Source organism: Cucurbita moschata, unplaced genomic scaffold (assembly GCF_002738365.1).
Source record: "Cucurbita moschata cultivar Rifu unplaced genomic scaffold, Cmos_1.0 Cmo_Scf00015, whole genome shotgun sequence".
Lineage (NCBI taxonomy): Eukaryota > Viridiplantae > Streptophyta > Magnoliopsida > Cucurbitales > Cucurbitaceae > Cucurbita > Cucurbita moschata.
In genome coordinates this window covers 296,875-312,731 of record NW_019268531.1, presented here as the reverse complement: position 1 = coordinate 312,731, position 15,857 = coordinate 296,875, and the positions used below count along the sequence as shown (strand labels likewise).

Genomic DNA, 15,857 nt, shown 5'->3' with positions numbered 1-15,857 from the left:
CGTTTTTTTTTTTTTTTTTGGTCGGCGAAGAAGACAGCGGAGTAACGACAGTGAGAGACTCCGAAGAGAGAGAGAGAGGGAGAGAGAGGGAGAGAGAGAGAAGGGCGGCTGAGGGCGGAGAGAGGGAGATGTGAAGCGCAAGGCGGAGAGGGGTGAAAAGTGGAGGGATCTGCGGCCTGTGATACAGTGAAGCACGGTAAATAACTGACCCTAATGTAACGGAAGGGATAAATTATATAATTATCTTGTCTTTTAATTTAATTTAGGTTAAATTATACAAAATTTAATCTTAATTTTTAATATTATTCCAAAAAAATAAATAAATTTTTTATAACATCATAAAAATAGAAATTTGAATGATGCTACCACTTTTCCGGTAGACCTCACTCGACCCTAATTCTAATTTCTATAAAAAGAATTTTAAATAATTCCCACGTTAAGAATAAGTTTAAAATATTTATAAAATGTCACGATAATATTGCAACTAAGATTAAATGCTTCCGTAAATTTATAAAATATTACCATAATGTGTATGGTTCAACATTCTGGAGTGCTTATGTGTATACTTTTTTAGTTTAAGAAATGAAAATGGAATCCTATTTTCAGGTCTCCTCAAACTTTGTTTTAGGCTTTAACCTTCCTTTTAGGACCAAACGAGCATTGACCTCAGTGAATATTTATAACGTCTTTACTTTCTCAATATCAGTAATTAAGGATCCCTCCTCGATTTGGTAGGAGGACCTGCATTCTCTGGATACCATATGAAGCAAATCAGTGACAAGTTAAGCTAGTTGCAAACGGAGTCTCAAATCTCGAGTCGTATTCAACAAGCATCTAAATGATCTTCCCAAATATTTTGGCCACTCTGCAGCCAACCCTCCTCCACGGGCAGCAACTTCGGAGCTGTAAAATCTTGCAATGTCAGCTAACATTGGAGGATGGAGTGGAAGCACAATCACAAATTCAACCATAGCATCTGATTCCAAATGGCTAAAGCTCACTCGCTCCGCTGGTCCAGATCATAAGCTTCAGCGATAGTTAGTGCCTCATGAAATCTTGACTGCTCAACCAGAGCTCGATTCAGGATTGTTAGAAGGGAGTTAGAGCATTGGCTAATTTAGGGAATGATCATAGGTTTATAAATAAGGAATACATGTCCATTGGTACGAACCCTTTTGGAAAGCCCAAAGCAAAGCCATGGGAGCTTATCCTCAAAGTGGACAATATCATACTATTGTGGAGAGTCGTGGTTCCTAACGAGCTCTTCTAGCATTGGTTTATGTGAGATTCTATATCGGTTGAAGAGTGGAACAAAACATTCTCTTATAATTGTGTTCATTCTGGTCGTTGTCGTAGCGGTGGAACCACATTTCACAAGACTGCTGCCAGTGAGACTCTAAAAGGGCAGCGACCATTTCACTGTGGTTAAGCTGCACCCCAAGTATATATTAGACCAAGTACTTCAAATGCGAAAGCCCCTGACGGCCTCAGCAATGCCTGCACTTGTATTTGCAGCAGAAACCTGCAATGGGTTGAGATACTGATCAATGGGAATACCACATGAAACAATAACTGAACATAAATCCCCATCGACCAACCTACTTGGTGTCGCGGTCGTACTTCTCGTACGGTGTCGTGATCTTGACACGTTTACGACAAGTTTTATGGAGGACTCATGCCCCATTCACATTTTTCTTCGGGCTTTATAGCTTTGTTGGACCTTCAGCGAGGTTTGCCTTTACCGACTGAACACAACTTGTGCAAAATCCAAACTTGTTTGGCCACACGCGTCGTTCACGCATGCATGTTCATTCGTCTGCAATACAGCAACGTCGCATCTAGTTCTCATCTCGGTTCCCAACAACACGACCTATGCATCGTGATGTCGTCCCCTGTTTTGGGACAGATCGACCGTCTTGGCTTGCTCAGACACATCCGTTGGGAACTGACCCATGTTTCGATCATCTCATCAGGACATCCTAAACATCCATCCATCCATCCATCCGAGTTCTCTCGAGCATTGGACTCTTCCGTATCCATGCTTAACCATTTACAACATACGTTATAGATAGCAAGTATAATACAACCTCTGACATACATGATGGGAGGCAATACCAGCACACGTGTACTGTCCGGTACTGTCCTTAAAAGATCTTTTCAAAGGAAGACGTCCATGTGTCACAGGGTAGTTCGCTTAGGCAACAAAGTCCAGGGGTGGTGGACAGCAAACACCATGCCTCCCCCTATAGTACATTTTCATGCATTTTCAATCCTTCTCGAGTAGATATCTTTTTGACTCACAGACATACGGTTTCATGCATAGTCCATCAAGTATCCAATTGACACCAAATTTAGTGAGTTCTCATATTTCATTTAGACGGACTTAATTCCCAAGCCGCATGCTGAAACTCACATCAAAACTCCGACTTCTAAGGTTATGGCCCAGGACCCTACTCAACCTTCTTCGAGCTTGTCTTCAACACTCATATCAGCTCGTCCTCTCGAACCTTGTGTATGCCTCGACTTAGCTTCAATGCGCACATTTGGTGCGTTGGATGATACACCGTCCTCCTCAATCGTATCATGACACTTCTCAATCTTGACCCTCGTACAATGTAATTTAATTTGAGTGGAAAAAAACAGTTATTAAATACACAGTATATATTATTAATAAATACTTAAAAGTTAAAACTATAATATAAAAAACAAGGCCCAGCAAATCTGTCCCCATGCTAGATACATCATTAAATTTAATTATAATGATTAGCTTGTTAGAAAAAAAATTAAATTCAATAATTATAGCTTGTAATGGCAGACATAAGTAATTATGACACAGACTTTAAACTTCATATTATGTGGGCATTTTTTTCATTATTTTCACATATCTCATCTTTTATTGCTCATTGGACCCTAATAATTTATATATATATAAAGTCAACATTTCAGTTCAACTTATAGCAATCAACTTTTTCCAACTTATATTGATTATAATTAAACTCAATATTTTTATAAATAAACCAAAGTTTGAAAGGTTGATATAAACTTTGGTTATGTAACAAAACATATGAATTAAAAGTAATCACATAGTATTAATTATGTATAATTAGAGTGTAGGCATGTGAACTAATAATTAGGTAATGAAAATGTGTGACTCATACATTATTTCTTTTACCAAGTTACTATAATGCCGATTTGACCCACGGCCATGCACCAAAAATTCAGCTTCTTCTTTCCACGTGTATATATATAAGTTTTTTTTTATATAATATATAGTCGTGTAGGAGAGAGTGAAGAGTGACTATAACGTGACGAGTGAATGTGGCTGTGAAAGTAATGATTAAACACCGTCCATGGCGAAAGTGACTGATTTCATGCAATCACATATCTACTATTATAGTATGTTCCTCGTTTCAATACTTCGTTGGCTCTTTTTATTTATTTAATTTTTCACGAGAAAATAGACATTTATTTACGTATTTTAATCTTAACTTAATATTAATATCCCAAAATTTTAAATCAAGTTTTATTAATTTTTAAAAGAAAATACAGAAAATAAAGCATAATGGGAAGGCAATACATGGAGACAAAAATAAATGATGTTTTTGGCACCCATGCCCTAGCTATCTCCTTCCGATGATCCTGGCCCACCAGACCATGGCCCAGAAAAAGAGATTCAAATTCTTTTTATTTAAAAATTATATTAAAAAATGGATAAGAAAATTAAAAAGGGATTTTTTTTATTATTATGACGCTATAAACACGTCATCATGATGTAAGCAAAGAAAAACAGCTATAGCATCCAGAAACCCTAATTGGTAATAATTAGGGTTTGTGTATTTTTACCCTTTTCAATCAAATCGTACCGTAAAAAGTGTAAAAGGTAAAAGAATATATGTGTAAAAAAATGGGTCGACAATTTGGCACCTCGTATCCAATTCCAATCTAGGCCATCATTATTTTTATATTTTAATTTCATGTCATTTTATATAATTAATATACGAATGAATCTACATCATATTAAAAAAATAATAGGATGTATAGTTTAAATAAAATTTGTTATTAATTTTTAATTATTTAAATATATCACGTGAGTTTCCTATCATTAATTAATTAATTACTATCTTTTTAAACGATGATCTTCAAGTGCCTCACATGTGAATATTAAAATAAATTAAATGAAAGTATAATTAGCATATAATTAATATAAATATTAGATTTCTACTTTCTAGAAGGTTGATTTTTTTATTATTATTTTAGTTATTATAATTGTTTTTTTAGATAAAAAAAAAAAAAAAAAGATTGACATAATAGTTTGTAAATTGAATTTGAAGGATTAATGGGGTTTCTTTTGTTTTAAGTTTAGAAAAAAAATTTAAGCCTTAAAAAGATTGTCTTTATTCTTTAAAAAGGACAAACCACATCATGATGCTCGTAACAAATAGGTGAATATGATGGCAAAATAATAAGTTGGGAGTTTTGAATATTTTTTTTAATCAATTCAGAAGTTGGGTGGTTAGGTGTGGGGTTGGTTGGAGCATAAAAAAAAGCTAATCATCATAATCAATTTCCCATAATAATAAACAAATAAAGAACATATTATTTAAAAAAAAAAATAATTATGGTGTAATAATTTAAGATATTATCTGTTTTAGTAAGCTGCGTAGTATAAATTTTAGATAAATATTTTTAATTTTTAGACATGAAATTTAAGGGTAAAAGATTTATTAAATAATTTTTGAAAGTTAGAAAAATGAAAAAGGGTAAAATGGTAATTTAATTAAGTTTTATAATATTATATTTTTTTAATGGGAGAAAAAGAGGGGGGAAATTGCATATATTCCTCTGGCAAAAGGTCAAATAGAGTGGTTTTTTCTGTATAAATCATAATCATTTTTCTTCACCGCCGATACAGAGCGAGAAAGACAGATTTGGACATAAGATATTCATCCATCATTATCTTCTGATTTTTTTTTTTTTTTTTTAATTTTCTTTCATAAAAATAAAATACACTTATATTCACTTTGGTTAATAAATAAATTATTTAATACACATTGAAAAATATAATAATTTAACATATGATCTCGATTTTAGTTATGATTATAGTATGATATTTTGATTTTCAAAAGATATGGTGATGTTGTAGATAAAAAGTTGCTTACATACTTTTAACTTTATTCACTATTTCTCAATTAATTAATTAATTAATTAATTAATTAAATTATGATATGGAATTGTATAACACCATTTTCAGTGGTTTGGAAAAGAATTATAAATAAGTTTATTTAAAATTTAAAAAAAAAAAAAAAAAAGTAATTTTATTTAGGCTATATATAAACACAGTAGGAAAAGAGGCAGTCAAAACGACGATCCATTAATGAAGAATGGGATCATCGGCGTCGGAAGAAGACTTAATAATGGCGACTCTACTGCAAGCCGAACAAGCCGCCGCTATCACCACCAATTTCGCTTCTTTCCCTGAAAACATCAATAATCTGGTTCAGCAAACCCTAAAACCCTTCCTCTTCTTCAAAGCCGACGACCAATATTCGTTACAACAACAACAACAACAACAACAACAACAACAATCGGTTTTCCCGTTCCCGTTGCCCTCAACCACCGCCACCGACACCGCCACCTCCCATCTCCTTTCCTCTCTCCTCAGATCCTCGCCTTCCTCGGTGAGGGATGCAGAAGAGAGAGGAAACGACGGAGACAACCGCAAGGGTGGATTGAGGGTGAGGACGGTGAAGATGAAGAGAATGAAAGGGAGGAGGAAAGTGAGAGAGCCTAGATTCTGCTTCAAAACCATGACGGATGTGGACGTTCTTGACGACGGTTACAAATGGAGAAAGTACGGCCAAAAAGTTGTTAAGAACACCCTCCATCCAAGGTCCATTTTCTCTTTATATATATATATTATATTCCTTTGCATGGGTTAATAACAAGTATGCCATCATCATAAATTTTTTTTATACTAAGCTTTTTATTTGTTAATGTGATATTATTTATGACTATATAAAATTAACGAAAATAAAGATGGGCAGGAGTTACTATCGTTGCACGGAAGAGAATTGTAAGGTAAAGAAACGAGTAGAAAGATTAGCAGAAGATCCGAGAATGGTAATAACGACCTACGAAGGAAGACACGCTCATTCACCGTCCGATCCTAATTTAGAACACACCAACATGGGTTGCCTCAACACTTTGTTTTGTTAGAATAATGTGCATGCTTTTATGTTTAAACTTTATGATTGTTTTGCATTGTAAATTATGTTTTAAAATCAAATAATATGTTACATATTAGGGCTGTTTTAATGAAATGAGTTACTTTTTAAAATCGTGCGTATCTATTTAGAAACTGTGACTCTCCGTAATAGAATGAAATTTTCCATTTTGAACATTCCATCTCTTGAATAGATAGAGAGGAGGGCAGAGCATTTTTTGATCTTTTCGTGTTGTCAAACAGTGAAAATAGATGGCAGAGTGTCTAATCGAATTGATTGGGTCATGTAGGAACAAGGTTCAAGTCTATCGGTATGTTAGAATGTCTCAGTTGTATACATCACTGCATTTTCACTGACATGGCTAAGTTATGACTCTGATACAATGTTCGAAACTAGGACTCTCTACCATAGAATGATATTATCCTCTTTAAGCATAAGCCCTCACGGATTTGCAATTGGTTTCTCCAAAATGAAGCCTTGTTCTAATGAGACGTATTCATTACTTATTAACCCATGATCAACCCCCTTACTTAGTTGACATGGGACTCTCCCAACATTTTGAGAAATGTTGGTTCCCAATAATATCACATTTTTTAAAATAAATAAATAATTAATTACTTAAATATCACTTCTTTTTTAAAAGAAATGATTATGTTAGGATTGATGTTATTATGGAGTGGATATTTATGTAATTAAGTTAACTAGGAAGACTATTTGTGTACTTATGGTATATCTACTTGGGTTATTTAGGCCCAAATTTCTAACACGGTCCAAGTGTTATGGGCCTAAATTACATGTGGTTTGGGCTTTTATTGGGCCGAGCGAATCGTAGGCCCATCTGAGCTGTTAGCTACATGAGAGAAAGAGATTGGAGTCCATCATTGTGGTTTGAACTTGGGCTTTTAACACAAATCTATATCAATACGAGATTATTTGTTTTTATTTAATAACAAATTTAAAAATTTATTTAAGAGAAGAAAATTTATTTAATAGCAAATAATTGTGGTGAAATAATGTAATTTTGAAAAATAAAAATAAAAAATGAAGATTTTATAAATAGAAATATAAAAAAGGAAACATGACCAAGCAGCTTTCTAATTAAGTTTAGCAAAGTAAAACTGGGTCAGTGACGGTCGAAGAACGTGTAAAGTAAAAACAAGATTAAGATAATTACCGGCGATAATAATAATTTAATCCTTAAAATAATAAAAACAAGACAAAATAAATAAATAAATAAATAACAAAAGAAACTAATGCACGTGAGGTCTACTAATTTCAACGTCGACAAGCTAATCTTTTGGAATTACTTTATTTTTTTCGTCACATAAATCCAAAAAAAGTAAATAAAATAATTGATAAGCTTAATATTATTTTATTTTTAGTAATATGTAATTAAAATTCTTTTTAAAGTTTAATGCACGTATAAAAAGTCGAGTCTGCCTCGTAAACCAAACAAAAAAATTTTAAAAAATAAAATATAATAAAACATACCCGTGGTGGGGCCCACGGGCACTTAAGGAGAACCCACGTGTTCCTTCGTGACTCGCACGTGCTAAACCCTAATTTCAAGGTCCTTCGACGGCAAAAACTTCTTCTTATCAATATAAATATTAATTTTAATTTTAATATTAAGTTTTCATTTTTAGGCCTTGAAATTTTAGCCTGTGCCTCACTCACACCAATACTAACAACAAAAATTTACACCAAAAAAATAAATAAATAAACATTCAAGGAAGTATTTTAATTTAATATTTAGAATGAAATATTATTATATTTATAAAAAACGTATATTTTTAAATATAATCATACATTTTTTAATTTAATTTTTGGGCCTTCAATATTTTTATTATTTTTATTAAACAAATTTAGAGAAAAATATATTTTGTAATAAATTTAAATAAATAAATAAATAAATAAACATTCAAGGAAGTATTTTAATTTAATATTTAGAATGAAATATTATTATATTTAAATAAATAAATAAACATTCAAGGAAGTATTTTAATTTAATATTTAGAATGAAATATTATTATATTTATAAAAAACGTATATTTTTAAATATAATCATACATTTTTTAATTTAATTTTTGGGCCTTCAATATTTTTATTATTTTTATTATTTTAAATATAATCATACATTTTTTAATTTAATTTTTGGGCCTTCAATATTTTTATTATTTTTATTAAACAAATTTAGAGAAAAATATATTTTGTAATAAATTTAAATAAATAAATAAATAAATAAAGAATGAGAAATAGTTGTGGAGTCCGTTCCGTTCACACTTGAAAATAAAAGTCCCGGTCAACGGAATTTGCAGATATACGGAATTCTGTTATGTTTTATTTATTTATTTTTTCAAAATTAGATTTCTTGTCCCTTTAAATTCCGGGCCCACTGCTGCTACTCTAATCAGTCGCCATCATACGGTTATCAACAATCGCTGATGCATTGTGCAGAAATTCTTACCAAATCAACGGCTCCCATTGCATCAACCGTGGACAGCGTGGGTCCCGCCCTACTTCAATCACATAACTTGATGAACTCTTAGAAATTATTTAATAATCCATCTAGAAGCTTATTAAAATATCTAATAAATATTTGAACATTTTAATTCTAAAATTTTATAAGCTTATTATTAAATCCAATCTTAAAAGTTAAGCAACCAAATCTTATAATTAACAAAATTTTAAATTTATAATTAATCAATTTTAAAAGGGTGAAGCAGAAAGGATGCACTAGCGACTAGCAAGACGCACGCGCGGATGGAGTTCTGATTAGGTGTGGTCGCACGTAGAGTAGTCAGTTTAAGTGGGACCGAAGGATTTGACAAGATGAGAATCAAACGGTGGAGAATGGGATATGGAAAGAATACAGAGAAACGACAGCACCGCCATTGGAAGACGACATTGTAGGGTAACACCTCCGACAAGTCGAACTGGGGATTGGCCCACGTGTCGCCCACCCAACGCGTGTTTGTTTCTGATGCTACTCCTTCCTACTCTCTCCGCCACATGATTCTTCTCCTCCCCGGTCCCACCTTTTCCATATTATTTTTTCCCATTCCACATCACACGTGGATTATGGCATTTATTTATTTTAATTACCTTAAACTACTAAATATCATCAAATAATTCCTTTGTAAAATTAATTTACGATTTTAAATAAATATTTCAACTTCTACCAATAAATAATAATAATAATAAGAAAAAGGGAATATTAAATGAGGTGCATGAATGAATAAATGTAATTGACAGGTAGAATATTAAATTCAAAAGATCCGTGAATTAAAATTCGAACTATTTTTACCCTTTATTCATTATTATTATTATTATTATTATTATTATATAACTGAATTTCTTTGTAATTTTTTTTGTTCGTATTTTTAAATAATTATTTTTATTTTTGGATAATACTGTGGCCCAAGTTTGGGGGACTTTATTCTAAAGTAGGCCATAATTTAGTAGAAGATGAAAGACCTTTTCTTTTTGAAGCAATAATTAAAAGAAACATTCAAAAAATAAAAATAAAAAAATAGGAAGGAGAAGAAAATGACATGCATATAAAATCAGCCTTATTTATTTATTTGCATGGATGACAAAGTTGGGCCTTTCTAAGGGCTTATTTATTCATTCTTTTTTAATTCTAATAAATCTTTTAACTTTTCGTATCAAATTAAATTTTATATATATTAGGACCTTAAATTTTTTAAAAAATCAGTAATAATGATAATGTTTTAAATAATAAAAATGAAGCTTTTTTATTTTTCTTTTATTTGGGAAATATGAATATTAATCTTGATAGCTTTCCAAAAGATGGGAACCGTTGATCTGAATCAAACGGTCACAATATTTTTTAATAAAATAAGTTTTTTTAAAAAAAATGAAGGGACACATTTTCCAAGATAGAAAAATGGGATTAAAATATTGTGCTTTCTGGGTCACGAGCATGGGTGATGCACACTGTCCATGGAAAAACAGACAAAACTAAATAGTTTATTCAATAATAATAATAATAATAATAATTACTGTTATTATTATTCTCATATTAATAAAATAAACAATAAGAAAATTATTTTTATCTTCGTACTAACGGTTAAAATCATTCTTAAACATGTTTTTAACGATGAGTTAATATCTACTAATAGTGAATTTGAGCTTGAGCCGGAGCCTAACATGAATGATAAATGATTGTCTCTCGTAATGTATAAACAACCAAAAAAGAAAGCATAACTAAAAGAAACTGTTTATATACACATTTTTATGAAAATGTTTAAAACAACTTTTATGTATAAAAATAAGAAAGATTACATACATTCAAATTAACCCTTTCTTTCCCTCCAAAAGAATTGTCTTCCCTTCTTCTCTGTTGCTTACTTGCCTTCTGGTTCTGGTACTTCCTTTAAGCTCATGTCTACGATGTCGACGGTGAATCCTCCGTTTTCGGTTCCGATTGTGGATTGGGAATCCATCATCCCCGACCCTGCTTGGATTTCCTTGAACATTGTCATTACTTGGATCATCGTTGGACGCCGCCACGACCTATCGTCTAAGCACGCAACAGCTACCTTCAAGTGTTCTAAAAGCTCTATCTTTAAGCTTGGATCTTCCTTTATGAGTTCGCGATCGAACACATCGGTTAGGTCCAATTTGGCGTGTTGTTTTACCCATCCGACGAGATTGTTGTCACCGAAATCAGCAGAGTCTGTGGGTCGCTTTCCTGTTAAGAGCTCGAGCATGACGACACCGTAACTGTAAACGTCGCCTTTTGTAGAACACCGGAAGCTCTGGTAATATTCGGGAGGGACGTAACCGGGCGTTCCGGCTAATGTGCTGACACTCAAATGGGTGTCCATGGCACTCATTAGTCTAGCCATTCCAAAATCTGAGACTCTGGCTTCTAAGTTCTCGTCCAGCAACACATTGCTTGATTTCATGTCCCTGTGAATGATGTGAGGTAGGCAATTGTGGTGAAGGAAAGCCAGTCCCCTTGCAGCTCCAATGGCAATCTTCCTTCTTGCTGCCCAATTCAGTTTGATTCCACCCTTCTTCTTGTCGTGTAAAACGTCTTCTAAGCTTCCGTATTTCATGTACTCGTACACGAGCAGCCGTTCTTCTCCAACCTTGCAGTAGCCCAGAAGCGGTACCAGGTTTCGGTGTTTGATTTTGCCAATGGTTTCCATTTCTGCAGTGAACTCACGATCACCCTGTCCACTGACATGAATCAGCTTCTTGATCGCGACAGTGCTTCCATCCTTCAATCGAGCCTTATATACGTCGCCGAAACCCCCCGAACCAATCAGGCTATCGTTGTGGAAGCCATTCGTAGCCTTGAGGAGATCAGCAAATGTAAGCTTCCGAAGTGGCTTCTCAAATGTTGCAAGACTAATACTCGATGCTTCACGAGCACCGGTTAACTTCCAGTTAACCGTGGTCGTCGTGCCTGGAGGTGAATGACTCTCGACGTAAGTATCAAGAGTAGAATCCTTCTTTTTCCTTCGCTTCCTCGTCTCGACAACGACAATAATCAGTCCGAAAATACAGAAAAGCGAGAAGAGTAGCCCCATTGCAACACTCCCTGCAAGGGATGCCTGTTTCCTATGAGATCTTTGATGCTGAGAATTTGCACTTGCTCCTGAATCAACCCCACATGAAGGGAGAGGATACCCACATAGGCCAGAATTATTCGCAAATCCCGACGCTGGGAACGTTTCGAACTGAGCTGATTCGGGTATCGAACCATTGAGATGATTGTTGGACAGATCAATCTCCATGAGGGAGGAAAGTCCTGTCAAAGACAAAGGAATTGATCCTTCAAGCTCATTGCTTGATAGATCAAGAATGTTGAGTTTCGTCAAGCCACCGACCTCCTGCGGGATCGGTCCCGAGAGACTGTTATGTCCCAAATCCAAAATGTATAGATAATTTGTAGAACCAATCTCCTTAGGGATACTACCAGACAACATATTATGGGAAAGATCAAGAAAAATCATGGAGCCATTATGGTTAAAGGTTGGCTGAGTCATTCCTTTATAAACTCTGGTGAAATTGCAGGGACTCTTGCTTGAAATCCTGTTCACTTGTTCTTGTCTAATTCCAGCAAACTCGAGCAAATTTCCAGCGCCATGGCACTGCTTGCTACCATCGTTCTTAATGTAAGCATAAGACTTCCCTGTAATGAAGTTAACAGCAATGTTACCTGATTGACGAAACAACTCGGGAGGTATTGTTCCATTCAACAAATTGGTATTCAGGTCAAGCCAGATCAAGCTCCGACAATCGCCCAGCTCCGGAGGAATCCGACCATAGAACGAGTTGTTGCTGAGTTTAAGGATGGCGAGGCTCGGGAGGCGGCCGATCCAGGCTGGAATCTCTCCGCTCAACCGGTTATTCGACAACGAAATCCAGTTCAAGTTGGTGCAGTTGCTTAACCCTGAAGGGATTGTGCCAGTGAGCTCATTGAAATCCAGGATCAGATTCTCAAGCCCCTGAAAGTTGCTGAAATCGGATGGGATCTCCCCCTCCAGCTGATTCAACCACATGATCAAGTTCTTGAGCTTAGACAGTGATCCCAAGCTGGAAGGGATCGTCCCACTCAGAAAGTTGAAGCTCAAATCGAGAGAAACCAGCTGAGAACAATTGCTAATACTTGCAGGGATTTGACCTGTTAACCAATTGTTCTGGAGAAACAATTCTTTCAAACTGTTGTTAGGGTCTTCGCAGAGCCCCGCCGGAATCGACCCAGAAAAGTTATTAGAACTCAGATCCAAAGAATTCAAAGTGGAGAGATGAGAAAGAGAATCCGACAAAACCCCGAAGAACTTGTTGTCGGAAACAGAGAGTTTCTTGAGACTACTCATTTTGGCAAAAACGGCGATGGGGAGCTCACCAGAGAGGTTGTTTTTCGAAATGTCCAATGTTTCCAACGAAGAACAAGACCCCATAGCAGAAGGTAAAGACCCAATCAAACTATTAGAAGAAAGATCGAGCTGCACCAAACTAGAACATAAATCTGCAATACTTACAGGAATCTCCCCCTGGAAATCGTTGTTAGCAAGCGAAAGGAACCACAAATTGGGAGATGCAAACGAAGGGATTGGACCCACAAACTGGTTGCTGGAGAGATTCAGAAAGGTGAGTTGCAGACAAGACGACAGAGCATGTCCGACGTCGCCGGTGAACTTGTTGCCGGAGATATCCAAATGCTCCAAAACAGAGCAATCGCCTAAGGACGGAATACCCACAGAGAAATTGTTGCCGGAGATATCCAAATGCTCGAGTTTATTACACGACGAGAGATTAATCTCACCGCTAATTTTGTTGGCCTTCAATGCCAAGAGCTGCAAATTACCACACCCACCAGAGAAAATCCATGGAACTAATTTCGACCCAACAATCCGGTTGGAAGAAAGATCGAGGACCTGCAAATCGAGGTTGAATCGTGGGACAGAGTCTTTAAGTGGAAAATCAAAATAGTTAAAGGACAGATTAAGCGACTTGAGATTGGCGCAAAATCCCAAGTTAGAAACATCAGAAACAGACCCAAATAAGCCATTGACGGACAGATCTACAGAGGAAAGCAGAGGGCTACACTTGAATCCAGAGGGCAAAGAAATGGAGCCAGTAAGGTTAGTGGATTTGAGAGAAAGCGATTCCAAATGGTCGAGCGCCGCAAGCAAGGAGAAAACATGGCTGAAATTAGAGCTCAAAGACAAAAAGCTCAAGTCTATGGCAGAAACTCTGGTTTCCTTACAAGTAATACCAGAAAAGGAACATGGGTCGGCATTGGAGAGCCAGTTTTGAAGCAGGGCTGGGCTTGGAAGTGAAGATTTGAAGGAAATAAGCTTCTGGGTGTCTCCATGAGAGGAAGAAGAAGAAGTTGCAGAGGAAGCAGAGAAGGAAAGAAGAAGAAGAAGAAGAAGAAGGAAGAAGAAACAGAGCCTGAGAAAAAAGGGTATCATTGTTTTTATGTTAACAAGAAAACAGAGAAGGTGAAGAACAGTTTAGGGTTTGAATTCCGCCATTAGAGAGGGAGAAAGAGAGCTCAGTAGCTCTGGTTTTTGGTAGAGAGGGAGAGAGAAAGTGGGTTTTGGTGGTTAGAGAGAGAAGAAAAATGGGATGAGAGAGAAGAGTCAAAAGGGCGAGTAAGGATGGTAAGAAGGGTATTTATCAAGTTGAGAGAATGGGCACAGCTGTTGCTCACATGCCATGTGAGTATCTAACAAAATTTAAATAATTTTTTTTAAAAAAAAATTAATTAATTAATCAATCAAGTTTGAAAGTTGAAATTTTTAAATAAATAAATAAATAACAGCTTCTCTCTCTCCCCTACTTAAATTAAATTAAATTAAATTAAAAACTAATCTTTTTTCTTCTTTTAATTTTTTAAGGTAATTTTTTAAAAAAATTAATTTTGGCTTTCTTGAATTGGTTTCTCACTCTAAAATAATCACTTTGTCTCTCTAGCTTTATATTTACATACGTGTGATCAATGATTGATCCATCACCATCAATTAATCCATCCTTTTTTTTTTATCTCCCTCTTTTAAGGATTATTATTACTAATAAATAATAATAATAATAATTCTCTATATTTTATAAAAATTAATTAATGGAATTTGCAATTTCATTCCATTTAATAGTGACCCTTTTCAATTCCCATGCATTTGGTCAAGTTTTATTTTCATTCCTTAATTTATTTATAAACACTATTAACTCATCATTCACGTGTCGTGTGGATTATGTTTTGTGTTTTTGCTTTAACTAAATGGCTTATACACTATGATTCCGTCACAATTTTGGCTCTAACATATCATGTGAAACTTACTATATTGACAAGCACTCGTTTTCTTGACATGATTATATCAACGAGCGTTTTCCTGAAAATGTTGGTCGTTATTTTTATGTTTTTTAATAAAACAGAAGTTGCATTATCGGTGAGTTTTGAGTGTATTTTAATAAAAATTAACGACGTAGTTAGTTGTATTGAAATATAATGACGTAAATACCCTTCATTATGACTCTTATTTCAAGGGTATTCAAATGGCAAACGGAACGTGGTAAAAAATAAATAAACAACATTCAGGTGCCTTTATGGTCCTTGCTTGGGGAAGTTTTATGTTTCCGTCGGAGGGTATCCGATAATTGGGAATGTTCGTTTTGATTTGAGGACAATTGTGAAATTTACGTGAATAATGAAGGGTATATTTGTCATTGAACATAGTTTGTCGTATATGGTTCAGATAATTGGCGGATGAACTGTCTTTTTAGACCAGTTTTTTTCACTCCCCAACTTTCGCTGCTTCCTATATTATCTTGAAGTTATTAACAACAAAAGCATTAGCCCACTCGAAAAATGACCCAAAAAAATTGAGATTTTGTAAAAATGACTAAATATATATTTTAATACAATTTTTAATTGTATTACGACAAAAATACCCCTAACTAAGATTATCGTACATCAATTAGATAGTAGAACGAAACATTTCTTAGTAGACGCGTTTTAAAATGAATAAAAGTTCAAAGGAAAAACCTAAAGAGAATAATATCTGTTAGCAGTGATCTTGAATTGTTACATCGGGACCCTAATCTTATAAATATGTCTGGTAAGTTTTTTTTTTTTTTTTTTTTTTTTTT

The 15,857-nt window shown here is 34.6% G+C and overlaps 2 protein-coding genes across 2 annotated transcripts; one reads left to right on the top strand and one right to left on the bottom strand.

Moving 5' to 3' along the window:
* Positions 1–5,348: 5,348 nt before the first annotated feature.
* Positions 5,349–6,304, top strand: LOC111453620 (probable WRKY transcription factor 12). Its single transcript, XM_023094785.1, has 2 exons — positions 5,349–5,890; positions 6,045–6,304. The coding sequence occupies exons 1-2, from the start codon at positions 5,382–5,384 to the stop codon at positions 6,214–6,216; spliced, it is 681 nt and encodes a 226-aa protein (XP_022950553.1). The 5' UTR covers positions 5,349–5,381; the 3' UTR covers positions 6,217–6,304.
* Positions 6,305–10,432: 4,128 nt separating this feature from the next.
* On the bottom strand, positions 10,433–14,354 carry LOC111453312 (systemin receptor SR160-like). Its single transcript, XM_023094365.1, has one exon. The coding sequence runs from the start codon at positions 14,180–14,182 to the stop codon at positions 10,595–10,597; it is 3,588 nt and encodes a 1,195-aa protein (XP_022950133.1). The 5' UTR covers positions 14,183–14,354; the 3' UTR covers positions 10,433–10,594.
* Between the last annotated feature and the right edge of the window lie 1,503 nt (positions 14,355–15,857).